The sequence below is a fragment of the Enoplosus armatus genome, chromosome 21 (genome assembly GCF_043641665.1).
Source record: "Enoplosus armatus isolate fEnoArm2 chromosome 21, fEnoArm2.hap1, whole genome shotgun sequence".
Classification (NCBI taxonomy): Eukaryota; Metazoa; Chordata; class Actinopteri; order Centrarchiformes; family Enoplosidae; genus Enoplosus; species Enoplosus armatus.
This window is the reverse complement of record NC_092200.1, coordinates 9,742,878-9,755,915: the sequence shown is the minus strand read 5'-3', so window position 1 is coordinate 9,755,915 and position 13,038 is coordinate 9,742,878. Positions and strand designations below refer to the sequence as shown.

General features: G+C 40.7%; 2 protein-coding genes across 2 annotated transcripts; one reads left to right on the top strand and one right to left on the bottom strand.

Moving 5' to 3' along the window:
- Positions 1 to 128: 128 nt before the first annotated feature.
- On the bottom strand, positions 129 to 5,510 carry mtfr1 (mitochondrial fission regulator 1). The gene is made up of 8 exons (XM_070928206.1): positions 5,447 to 5,510; positions 4,353 to 4,461; positions 3,911 to 4,009; positions 3,014 to 3,147; positions 2,676 to 2,911; positions 2,252 to 2,510; positions 1,764 to 1,941; positions 129 to 1,601 (listed from the first exon to the last, which is right to left on the bottom strand). Exons 2-8 carry the CDS (start codon positions 4,386 to 4,388, stop codon positions 1,554 to 1,556), a joined length of 990 nt encoding a protein of 329 aa, XP_070784307.1. The 5' UTR covers positions 4,389 to 4,461; positions 5,447 to 5,510; the 3' UTR covers positions 129 to 1,553.
- A 437-nt stretch (positions 5,511 to 5,947) lies between these two features.
- On the top strand, positions 5,948 to 12,553 carry armc1 (armadillo repeat containing 1). The gene is made up of 7 exons (XM_070928272.1): positions 5,948 to 6,058; positions 6,960 to 7,171; positions 7,912 to 8,003; positions 9,868 to 10,060; positions 10,652 to 10,768; positions 11,267 to 11,341; positions 11,954 to 12,553. The coding sequence occupies exons 2-7, from the start codon at positions 7,010 to 7,012 to the stop codon at positions 12,143 to 12,145; spliced, it is 831 nt and encodes a 276-aa protein (XP_070784373.1). The 5' UTR covers positions 5,948 to 6,058; positions 6,960 to 7,009; the 3' UTR covers positions 12,146 to 12,553.
- The last annotated feature ends 485 nt before the right edge of the window (positions 12,554 to 13,038 follow it).

The following is a 13,038-nucleotide window of genomic DNA, read 5'->3' as shown; positions in this document are numbered from 1 at the left end:
TAACTTTCACACGGTTAAAGCATGTAGTTTAACTTAATTCTCTGTGGGGCAACTCCTTCTCCTTTGACTGATCCAAACTATTTAGGAGGAGGAGGTTAAAACTCAACCATGACAAACACCAGAGCAAGTGAGGCAGACCATAAACTTTTATTTAGAGATTTCACAATTCAAGTTAACAATTTGTATGGAAGACAACTTTTCTACAGTCTTGAATAGTACATTTAAATCAGTCGATTACTACTGACACACCCAGTTCACCTTCCCTTATAAAAGGTAATGCTAGTAGAGTCGTCTTGAAGCAGCAACTACACAGGCATAGTGAACAGAATTGGAAACAATGTGCAATCAGTCACTTTGAACAAAATACTGTCTAAAAACCTCACATGACCCAGAGGAATCAGTAAGTTCTGAGACACAAACTGAGGCATGAAAATGTAGTTACTGGCACAAACGCATTTATACCGGGATACTGATAACAGTGGGTACTTTAGGACTCATGTACTACAACATGTTGTCAACACAGAATTACAACAATGCAGTATTTCTTCAGCGATGATTATGAACTGTGAGTCCTGACTTCTGGGAAAATGTTTAGTGATAAAAGGCAAATCTTATCAAAAGTACTGATAAACGCAACAAAACATTGCACATGTACCGTCATTAACCTAGAAATATGAACTTTGCTTTCCTCACTATTTAAGCATCATCCTAAATGGGATAGACTAAAAAGGTCATATTTGGCAGTGAAAGGCAGAATCTCGCAGAGCATCACTGGAATGTCTTTGGCTCTTAAACGCTGATCGTAGTAAAGAGATAAATAATGTCTAATAAAACTGGGATGCATAAATTTGAACCAGCAAAAGACATACACGCCCTGGCAAGACTGGCAACTGGGATACAACTAACATAGGCTCAACAGAAAAGTAGAAAACTGTTTAAAACACTGGAATTAATAAGGGACAAATCTACGACATAATTATCTGTGTTAAAACCTTAATTATCTACTTAAACCACAACATAAATAGAAGCATCCCAATCATAAATTAGTCTACAAGTCATCATATATATATATATATATAAACAATACAGCCTTATAAATTCCACAAGTAAGAAAGTGCTCTCTTTCTTCTGTGGTAGAAGAACTCTTCAGCTTTTACACCCCTTAAAATGGGAATGCAACCAACGATGCGATGTGCAATGGTTGAACAATAAAACCAATAACATTTAACGACTAGTAGTGTTGCTTTAACATGCACTCGTGCCTCTGACACTTTCTCTCAGGACTGTGATAAGCAGAACTTTAGACTATTCAACACAAAAAAAAACATTCAGTTAAACAAAAAAATCATGTTTGTATGACAGCTAATATTATATAAGTTTTAAAAGTGCAAAAACAGATGGTCAAGATGATCACCAGATGCAACATTATGAGATGGCTGATACTTGGAACAGACTGCCATCTAGTTCAGGCAGAATCCCTTGTCCCTCCACAGAAACAGCTGATATTAAGAGGTTGATAAGGCACTTCAAAGTGTCCACGGTACATCATCCGTTCAGATCAACTTCCTTTTTCCAGTTTGTTTCAACAAGTGTTGCCCAAACTGTGAAAACAGACAGAAGACAGAATAAAGTACATGACCACTTAGTCGAGATCAGTCAAATTACATACATTTAATTCCATATATGGAATTTTTTGTAACAATTTTTGCTGTTGGTTCACTATTACGGATGAATTAATGGCAATTAATGGTAACATCTCTCACCAAAGGGGTTTCGGTTTGAGGTTTCACGTCTGGAACGGGAAGTCTGAAATCCTCGTCTTCTCGTTCACTGTTGTGTCGATAACGATGGGCAAACTTGCGTTTCAGGGCCTCTGCGATGAGAGTTGCGGCATCTGCCGGCTCGTTAGACTTCCCTTTGGCATCACCTTCCACTGGACGGCTATGAAAAATACAATTAACAAGAGCAATTACCAATTCTAATCATTACAATTAGAAGAATTGTGTGGTAAATTAATGTATTTATAGCAGCAGCTCAAGAAGATACAAGTCTACATGTGTTGGTCTGGAGGTGCATTCAGATATGATGTGTCAGCTTGAGTTGAATCTGCGGTTATGCCGAATTGTAACACTACACTTACCTACTGTTAGCTGGGACATCTATTACCTTACAAAAAAAGTTAAGTATTTGATCACTTCCAAATGTATCCGAGTGTATTTTCATTGATTCACTATCTAATTAAGGGGACTACCTTTTGACTGATCGCAACTTGACTTTGGTCATGTCTTTCAGGACATCAAGCATGCTGGGGATTTCTGCTGGCCTTGAATCCAAAACTGTCTGGCCGTCTGGCTTCTTCCCCCTGCGCTCCTTTATCAAGTCAATGGCAGAAAATGTCCGCTGGAGACTTGAGGGGGGCGGTGGTGGTGGAGGAGGAGGAGGTGGTGGGGGAGGGGGAGGCAGGGTGCCAGAGGGTGGAGGGGGAGGTGGAGGTGCCCCTGTGGTAGCAGCTGAGGTGAAACAAAGGAAAGAAAAAAAAAATCAGTCTAACATGTGAACTTATGCTGCCATCTAGAGGAACATTTATATTACTACAGTGGAGCAAATAGAGGAAAACAAATCCCTCAGTGACTTCATGCGAGAGATATGTTTATGTTTAAATGTGTAAGAGATACCTGGCTGTGCGCCCTTTTCCTGAGCCAGTACGATTTGTGCTATCTGAGCTCTGAGTTTGGCAAGTTCAGTCTCCAGTGCACTGATCTTCTGAATGGCCTCATCGTTGACGACTGTTGGCCCCTGTGGGTCCAGAGTCCCCTGATGCAGGCTTGGTAGTGACCTCTGGCGGGTTAAGGGTTTTCTCTGAGGATTGGGCTGGCAGGCTCGAAACACGAGTCCTGGTGGGATCCCTGACCTGTTTCAATGAAGCAGAATCACCTTTACTTACTCGCCGGGACAAGTAAATTCGATTCTCCTCTAGAATATGTTAGCTGACAGATAACTATCCTGCTCTCACCTGGGTCTGCCAAAAAAGTCTTCGTTCTCCTCCTCATCCCTGTCTATCCAGGCAACATCAGCCAGAGAGGCCACCAAACCATTCTGCCTCCTGGCGCCAATCAGGACACCAGCATCCTCACTGTATGGATGAAGCTGTCAGAGAGAGAATGGCCATGTTCAACATTTAGACAAAAAAAAAAAAAATCAGAAAAAGAGCATACAGCAGGATACATTACAACACAGAATTTTCAACAACTAATTAATAGAAGAAATGAAGTAAAATGAGTGCAGTTCAGTGGTAGGGGTGTAGAGAGGATCGACATGCTGTTAATGAAAGGTTCAGGTAGCTCAGAAGATCTTTAATCAGCTCAAGGTTGTTGAAGGTTGCTGAACAAACTGACCTAAAGCAGACATACTGCATTCCTCATAGCTAGGGAGGGTAGCTAGAAAAAGAGGAAAAGAAGAAAAGAGAAAGCACAGTGTTGGAGGAGTCAGAAAAATAAAGAAAAGAAATTCAGTGAAATTTTTTAAAATGACATGCCACTGAATTGAAATATCTCAATGGTTGATTTGTTAACAGTTCAAAACTTCTGAACACAGTCAGTGCTCTGATGATAAGAAAATATCTGTTATAATGACTTCATCCACTTTGTTTATGGTTCATAAATGAAAACAGTCAGACAAGCAGAGGAAAACAAAAGTTTGTCGTCACATAGCTGTGACTACAACAGGCGGGAGAGACAGGCAGAAAGACAGAAGAGGAAACTGGGCTATGTCATATGTGACAAATTCTGAAAATCACAAGAAGTGTTATCTTAAAATACACTAATATACATACTACATAATTAAAGCCTGATGGTCTGTCTGTTAAATGACATAACAATATAAAAATATGATCACGGTAACCTTCCCTCACCTGAAAATGAACCCTGGGGCAGGGTTTAAGAGGAAGACTAGCGGCTATCCTCCTCACAATACTTCTCGAGGACCCATAGGGCTTGGCTGATCCAAAAGCCTGCAAAACAAAAGATGAAAGACAGAATTTACATCACAAATGAAAGAAAAGAATAATATACAAAATTCTGTCAATTACAGTTCATTTATTAATAAACTAAATGCAGTCTACACAGGCTGCATTCAAGTGGAAACACCAGCAGATTTCAGTAGTCCATTGTAGGTACTTCTCAGATCTGTCAGCAACTGACAGACCTTAACAATGGCCTTTCAGATGAGAGCCAGACAAAGGTACAATTGTTTCATGGTCTGTGAAAGACTACCAAATTTAATTTTGAGATGTATAGAAATAGTACATTTAGAAGACACTTCTTGAGTCAATCCAAACACGGATTGTCACATACCAGGTCCATTTCGATCTGTGCATGGTCTTTACTCATTTCTATTGATGTGTTTCACAAGGGCTGATGGACACATGCCCCAACATCAAGGGCATCATCACCAAATGGTCATCTAGAGGAAACACAAAACAAGAGAGAAAAATCAGGTTGAATCCTGGAAACAAAAAAACTTAAAACCAACAATGACTTATTGAGTAGCTTTATGCCTCTACGATGTATGTTAAGCTGCTCCAGTACAATACACCGACATACATTCTATAACAGCCTTTAGTGGCAACAGCCAATATTAACTTTGAAAAGCAATACAGTTATCTGTCCAATGTTATCATTACTACCAATAACTGATTCTCAGAAATTAGAATTTCTCTATCCATTTTCCCAACAAATGGGGGATGTAACTAATACAACTGTCAAAGGAGCAACAAAGTAAATAATAGCAAAGGCACTAAATGCAAATCGCTTAGTGAAGAAAAACACGCAGCAGAGTCGAGGCTAACGTTAGGTAGCTAAAGTAAAAATGTCAAAATAAAAATAGCACAGACAATTATACAGCTAACGTTGCCATTGCCATTTGTGTTGTTTGGTTAGCAATTTTCAGTGCGATTTGGCTGCTGTAACACTGCAATTTATCACTAAGATTAATAAACTCTCTATTTTCTACTTAGCGTTAACGCTAAATCTATCTATCTATCTATCTATCAGCACAATAACCATGGGAACGTTATCAAGCTAATCTTTGCCGCTATTATTTCAAAACTAAGTTATTATAGCTAGATAAGAAACCGTATGTTAGTCTCAGTTCTGTGGCAGATGTTAACGTTAGCTGATATCATGCTTGTGGCAGGCTAATGAGTTAGCTAAGCTAAATTAAATGGGTGAATCTTAACTTTAGCGGGCTAACTGTTGCTAACAACGATAGCGGGTTAGCTAACTTAACTCTAGCCAACTTTAACAACCGCTGACAAATGTTGTAGGATATGTCGAAGACACGCAAAATTCTAGTTAACGTTACCCCTGACGTGTGATAGCCAACTACATGTGTTAAAGTTATATTCATATTTGAAAATCGGTTTAAAGTGTACGACTTTCCAACTTACCGAGACAGACGGTAATTCACAACTTTCTCAATTTTTCCACCTTGTCAACCGACGGACATCTACCGCAGGAGGACTAAAGTGGGAAGACTCATGCAATACATTTGAGCCAATTGGATTATAGGAATAACAATAACTAGGTTGTGACTATGAAACGCAAACATTTGTTATTCATATTGATTGACAGACAAAGGCACCAACTACATTTGAGCTGTAAAACAAAACTATCTGATGACTGGACCTTATATCAGTCGATCAAATCATACCGTCCAATCGTATGCTAAGAACCCTGTGTATGTTCGTTATATTTCCCTACATTTCCCGGCGGGGCTGTGTCCGGGTTAACTGCAGGGATCCTTATGGGAAACTGGGATGTCCTGAATAACAAAACAGCTGTACCCGTTGATATACCACAAAACCCAAACACAGTGCACAGCTGCTAGCTAAAGAAGCATAGTAAAGAAAGAGGCGCAGGCCTAGCATTAGTGAAATTATTTTGTTACAGTTGTTTTTAAGGTGACGCCAGAACATAGCTCTTGTTACGTCGTTTTTGCATCTGTTATAACTGAAATCCGCTGGGATTGTCTCATGATTTCACTGAAGACTGACAAAAAGGTATCGTATAGTTAATTGTCAAGTATCGTTAGCTAGCTAGCGTTAGCCTAGCTTAGCTGCTGAATCGCCTCTGTCCCACAGGGCGTGATTTGAGGTGAGGTTGGGGGTCGTAGAAAGTGTCTTTGACAAAAACGAGTATTTGTATTTTGGTTTACGAAAATTACTTGATGGTGTTGGCAGCAAAGCATTAAACCACATTATTTTAAAATGTGCCTACCAAAGCATGCTAAGCTATGTGTTCTTTCATGTGATAACCACAGTCTTATCAATCCATATCAGTAAAATCAGTAACTTTCCAAGAGTCACTAATCAGTCAGATTGTGTAGCACCACATTTGAGAGGTTATTGCTGACATAAATCCCCAGAAACATACAAATCAGGAAAACGTGGTGTAAGGCAGTGGGATAGTTGTAAAAGTTCAATAGTTAGGGTATGCCACCGACACTTCATTTTGCAAGTATAACATTATTCTGCACCAAGTTAGTATAAAACCAGTAAAATAGCTTTTGAGATTTGTTGTTGTACACACAAAATGCATTTATATTAGTGTAGCAACGTGGTTGACTAATTGATTAGCAGAAAAGTAAACAGTTTTGACAATCAATTAAAGTTCTGGTCATTTATGAAGATAAATGGCCAAACATTTACTGGTTCCAGCTTCTCATGAAGATTTGCTGCTTGCCTTTATTTTATATTATTGCAGATCAGATATCTTTTGCCTTTTTGCAGGTGATCAGAAAAATAAGCAATTTGATGATGTCACCTTTTACTAATTTCTTACATTTTATTGTCCAAACAATGAATTGAGAAAATCTACAGGTTAATTGAATATGAAATAATGATTAGCTGCAACCCTAAGTTGTATAATGTAAGCTCCCTGTTTTACCTAATTTCATTTCAGTAGAGTGAAGAGGTTGGTTTGATGTGCGTGACGTCAAGACAAGAGGCACCATGAGTGCGGAGATGGATGCACTGACTGTGGTGAACCAGCTACGAGATCTTGCTGCAGATCCCCTGAACCGAAGAGCCATAGTAGAAGACCAAGGCTGTCTGCCAGGTCTCATCCTTTTTTTGGACCACCCCAACCCACAGATCGTCTACTCTGCACTATTGGTAAGGAGCATCCATTTATTTACATGTCCTTTATGTGTTCACATATAAAACTCTTCACATCACAGCTAGTTACTGTTGAATAAAGGGCTATTAGTTTGAATATAGAGAGCTGATTATTCAGTACCACCATACAAAGAGATAACTTAATTATTTAAATATTCTTGTTGAAATATCTACAGCAGCTGTTTAGATTAAATTAGTCTTGATTGAATAATCAGTTGAGTTCCCTACTGCTTCTGTAATTTAGGTGTTTTCTGCTCATGTCATATTGTCCCCCCCTGCTGTACAGCGGTGTCAGAGCAGGTTTCAGTGACGATTTAAAGGCCATATCTCCCACGACTGTGTCCCAGTCACCGTCACAAGCTGACACGTGGTGGCATTGAAACAGCCACATTTTTAAAAACACTGTACAATGGTGACATCTGCTGTCTGTTTTGTGGTGTAAACACAATACAAAAACTTGATATAGAAACCTCTCACCACTTCTGCCACCACCACCACCCTTTTGCACAGTACATGACTTGTATTGAGAGTACACATTTAAGTGGCTTTATGTAAGAGTTGCTCCTTGATGGTAACCCATGAAGTGTAAACACGGGGTCAGTGCATGTGTATTTGTATTGGTTATGTAATATTTTGCACATGATAACCCATTTTAAAAGCTCTCTCTCTCGTGATATCACAAAGGGTCTGTCATCTTTTTAGCGCTGGATAGATAACGGTTGCCCTTGTCCTTGCAGGCCGTGCGCTACCTGGCAGAATGTCGAGCCAACAGGGAGAAGATGAAGGGCGAGCTGGGCATGATGCTGAGTTTGCAGAATGTCATGCAGAAGCAAGTCCCTGTCATCACCACATCTCTCTCACACACACATGCTCACTGTGCACTTTCTTTACATAAGACCTTAACCAAGGATTTCTCTTGTTTTGCACGGACAATGTGTGCCAGTCTGCAGATTTTCCAGGCAGGATGATGTCCTTCCATTTGCCATGTCAGGATGAATGTGATTAAAGTTGAATTAGAATAGGGTGGTAAACAGTTAAATTGCTGTTTCTGCATATCATAGATTTTAATGCATCTTGCCACCTCTCTACAATTTCTTGATGAATCCCCTTGCATGTTTTTTTTTTCTTTTTTTTTTACTGAGCTTATATTTGCTCTTGTTGTGGAGTTAGCAGGTTATTTTGCATAGGTGGCTCATTTTGCACACATGGTATATTTTTAGCATGTGTCTTTGTTGCTTGTTTTTAGTCTTGTATGATTTGGAGGCTTTTCTAGAAGCATTGTACACAATTTATTCTTTAATTTTCTAAAAGAGCATGATGACCACACTCTGGTCTCCCACGTAGTGTCGTAGGCAGGTCTGGTTTTAGGTGTTGTGCTCCAGATAGCTGGCCTTACCCGGGGGTCTGTGGCAGTTTTGTTAAGTGACTGCTGTTCATCATTAGCACCCTGATAGGAATAGACCTATGTTCAAGTGGCCGGCTGTAGCTCGTATGATTTTTATCCTTTCTCTTCCCGCGGCAAAGCTCTCGCTTGCCCTGGAGTAAGCCAGTCACTTCGGCTAGTCAGGGGTGGCATCAAGAGGAGCCCTGCAGTAACAGCAGCAGCTTTCCCCGCTCGCAGTCCAGTCGATCTGACTTTGGGTAGAGGTCGATCATAGCTGGACAGAGTGGGAACACATGGCTGAGGGGGAGCGTCTAGCATAGTTGCGCCGAACAGGTGTGAATACCATTTTTATTCCTTAAACACATTAAGATCTGCAGCTCAAGAAGATGTTGCCTCTTATTCAAATCCTGAAAGTGATGAATAGATAAATACATCAATTGAAGAGAGTGTTTGGGTTGCTGAAAGGCTGACAGGCTTCCATAGAGCCAGAGCAGAAATGTGTTGTACAGCGCCAGGGAGCACCATGCTACCAGAGGGCAGACATGCCAGACAGCTGATGTCGTATGTGGTTACTATAGAAGGAATGATGACTTGGTGACATATAAAGCAGTATAGCCTGCAGGGTATCTCACGATCCCTCACAAAATATCAGCAACTACAACTGACCTCATGTGGCTTCTTCATGGAAAGCTGCTGCCCACTAAAATATTATGCCATGCTGTGGATTTTTTGCGAAAAGTGCAGTAAAAACATGACTAAAGTGCAGAATAGGCTTAATTAGCATGAGTTTGAATGCTGTGTGATGGATTGCAGCATTGTCTTTTGGTACACTGGCTGGTTGTATAAAGAATATTGGGATAAACAAACTCAAAGATCAACAGCATTTGTATATTTATTGAAAGGTTATGTGGTGATATGGCTGTCACCGTGGCTCCCTGTGGCAGCAGCACAGCAGCTGGCAGGACATGGTCAGATTCAGACTGCATCCATTGGAGCTGACAAAATGGGAGCTTTAATGAATTTATTTCAATTTAGGGCATGATTCACATCACAGAGGCATCATGATTTGTCTGCCTTTGCATGGGTGTTTCTATCTTGCCTTTCAACAGAGATATCTTGACACCGTAACATTGTTGTTTAAAAGTGCACAAGATTCAGTTTAACCTATTCTAGACATCAAGTATACCTACACTCAACTGCATTGTACCTTTAGTATTGTTACAGATATATACTACATCAACACAACAGATTAAACTCTTCAATTGAGTGGCACTGACCACTTTTTCTTTTTTACTCTCTCTCACCAAAGGAGTACGTCGCCTGGGGAGACCAAACTACTGGCCTCTGAGATCTATGAGATTTTGCAGTCGGCTGGTAAAGAAGAGGCTGAACAGGCAGAGGCAGCAGCCGCCTCCTGCCAGCGTAAAGCCCACTTCTTCCTGGGCTCCAACAACAAGAGGGCCAAAACTGTGGTGCTGCACATTGATGGACTGGATGACCCTGTAAGTGTTCACTGAGTGCATTCAGGAACTCAACATGATGCACTGGCACGCATCTATCATGCTCAGACACACCAGACGTCTGTTGATGCACAAAAATCTCTTGTTTTGGTGCACCGTGTTTTCTGCTGTCATTATCACAGTGTTGTCAGTGCATCTTAGCGGTGTCTATCTGGCACAGGATGGGGGGTGGAGGGGTCAGGTTGTAAATGTCAGCCATTGAACAGCAGGACGTTGGGATTGAACCTGAATGCTGCTCTGCAGGAAGCTTGCACCTAGCCAGATTACATTACAGCAGACAGACGGCCTCTGGTGGGTTGCATCGCTATCACTACAGCAGAAACAAACAACACTGTGGCAGCTGGAAACCATAGTTATGAAAAGTGTATTTCTCATAGCATGTTGTATGTAGCAATTGAATGTTTTATAATATATTTCTATGCCCTCATTTGACCTAATTAAACTGTAGCTCTATGTTTCCAAGCTTATATTGTACAACATAACTTTAATCCACAATTATTTCCTCATGTCGTGTTGGCCTTGTTGTTTCGCACATCTACTCATACCTTTCGTCGGTTTCCTGTCTGTTGTCAGACTCGAAGGAGCCTTTGTGAGGAGGCGTTGCTGAAGATTCGAGGGGTCATCAGCTTCACCTTCCAGATGGCTGTTAAGAGATGTGTTGTCAGGATCCGTTCTGACCTTAAAGCTGAGGTAAGTGTCTGTCCGGACACAGGAAGTCATTCAGGAACTTAGGGATACCCAATATGTTTGCTAATTTCTGATACACTGTTTCCACATGTGTCCAAGCCTGCAATCCAAATTTCACCATAGCCTATTGATTTCTGCTCTGTTGCCTGTTTTTGATGATATTAAAAGGGAGAAAATCTGCTCCCTTCAGTCATGCAAAGGTTTTTAGAACAAAAAGTTAGACATTAATTTTATTATTAAGCAAATCAAGCAAACAAGCAAAAAGCATCAAAAGCAAGAATTGCCGACACAGGAAAGCTGACCAGAATGTTGTCAACCTGTGTTGGGAGTAGCATTGTCAATATTGCTGCTTGTGTGCTTATAATTATTGATTAGCAGCCGTGTTTAGCATTAAAATTGTATTTACCGAAGGTATTCTATTCATGTTTGAGCTGAAGACAGAAATACGAACAATCACAGATGAAAACAAACAACAAATGTTTTTTTTTTTCTTCCTCACAGGCGTTGGGAACAGCGATCAACTCCACCAAAGTAATGACGGCTCAGCAGGTGGTGAAGACAGAGGATGGAGGAGAAGTAAGGACAGCTGAGAACTATAAGATCTGTATTGTTTACCTTAAATTGCTGTACATAAGACAACAACAAGACAGATCAGTATGCTTACTGTATGTTGTGTGTGTATCTCTGTACTGTAGCCGTCCTTGCCTGTAGCTGAGACTTATTCACACTGACATGATTAGCTAGTCACATCTCTGCCTCGGCCTGTAGGCTAGTTGCTTTTTGCCAAACACATGGCCAGCACCTTTTACAGCAGTGTATTCACAAATTTGGAGCTTGTGTCCAAACTTTGTAGTGAAAATGCCAAATTTTAACAAAACATTAGATTCAAAGTGTTTGTTTTCCAATAATCTGCAAATACTAATAATTATTGCTCAAATAATTGAAAATAATGGCAAAATCTACATTCATAGTCATATATAATGTGGCCAGCAGGGGTCAGACCTGGCTCAATCATGTAATCTGACTTGATGATCATTATTTGGCTCTGTAGTCGAAACAACTGTCTTTTTTGTTAATTCTGGAATAATTTCTTTGGACAAATTGCATGCTTTGTGATAATACAAACATGAATTATTATCTTTGCTCTTTTTTTTTTTTTAAAATAAATTCTCTTCTGTCTTTGTGCAGCGGATGGTGCCATTCCAAGAGGACTCGGAGGTGCTGGTAGAGGAAAACACAGACATCCCAGACTACCTGCCTGAGGAGGAGAGTCCGTCCCAGGAGCAGGACAAGGCCGTCACACGCGTGGGCTCCATCACAGACGGCATGGGCTGGCTCAGCACGGCCGCCAACTTCCTGACGCGCTCCTTTTACTGGTGACCACTTCCTGTGTTTCTCTCTCTGCTCCCTGTTTTCTCTAAAGTACCATCCAGCTGCAGCCTTAGCGTCTCTCAACCTTGTCCCGGACTAAGCCCTGCCTCACGGCCCTACACTTGTCTAGACTCCCCTCTGCAAAGCGCACAGAGCCCGGCCACGTGTGCGCAACAAGTGCTGGACTGCCGAGTGGAACCTGCAATAACTTTAACTTGTGCATATATTGAGCTACAAATCCCACTGCTGGCTGTGTGTGCACAACTATATACTAGCTGCATATGTATCTCACAAGACATAGCCAGAGGACTTTAAATCAGCCGAAACCAAATAACAATCTGGAAATGTGTATCGCTGCGTTGACAGTTGACATGTGGCAGGCATATTTAATGTTCTGAGGCTGATTTTGAATACCTTGAAAATTGGGAGTTCCTGTTTTTGTGCATGATTTTTGGTTGCTTTCCTCCTGATGTCTATTCTCAATCATTGTCCTTTTACTATATATATTTTTCATATTTTTCTTTCTTAAATTTCCTAATTAAGCTGATCTTTTTTTTTTTCTTCTTCCCTCTTTCAGTTTTATTAGCATGCTATGAGTCTTTTGTGCCAATCTTACCTGATGCCTACATCTGTGATTTTTGTGCGTGCCTTTTTGACATTTTACTTTAATATTATTTTTTTCATCCATTCAGTATAATGATTTGAGAGCTCCGAGCATGTCAGATGTGTAATGTTTGTGCTTCCCAGGCGACCCTTAGCAGCAGCAGCCTGGCCTTCCCCTGGCTTTTAGCTCTCTGAGGGACGTCACTTCAGTAGAAATAGTAAACATACACACCAGCAAGAGCCCATTCAGCCACTGGCTCACATGCATTTAGACTGTTTGTTGCATACTGAAAGAAGAA

What these genes read in the sequence shown, in the direction of transcription:
- armc1 (XM_070928272.1), top strand. Translation starts at nt 7,010, where the DNA reads ATGAGTGCGGAGATGGATGCACTGACTGTGGTGAACCAGCTACGAGAT. An exon ending in TTGCAGAATGTCATGCAGAA is followed by an intron (nt 8,004 to 9,867) that starts GCAAGTCCCTGT and finishes CTCTCACCAAAG; the next exon opens with GAGTACGTCGCCTGGGGAGA. An exon ending in GTTCTGACCTTAAAGCTGAG is followed by an intron (nt 10,769 to 11,266) that starts GTAAGTGTCTGT and finishes TCTTCCTCACAG; the next exon opens with GCGTTGGGAACAGCGATCAA.
- mtfr1 (XM_070928206.1), bottom strand. Translation starts at nt 4,388, where the DNA reads ATGAGTAAAGACCATGCACAGATCGAAATGGACCTG. An exon ending in CACAGATCGAAATGGACCTG is followed by an intron (nt 4,010 to 4,352) that starts GTATGTGACAAT and finishes TTTGTTTTGCAG; the next exon opens with GCTTTTGGATCAGCCAAGCC. An exon ending in GCCCCAGGGTTCATTTTCAG is followed by an intron (nt 3,148 to 3,910) that starts GTGAGGGAAGGT and finishes TCTCTCTGACAG; the next exon opens with CTTCATCCATACAGTGAGGA.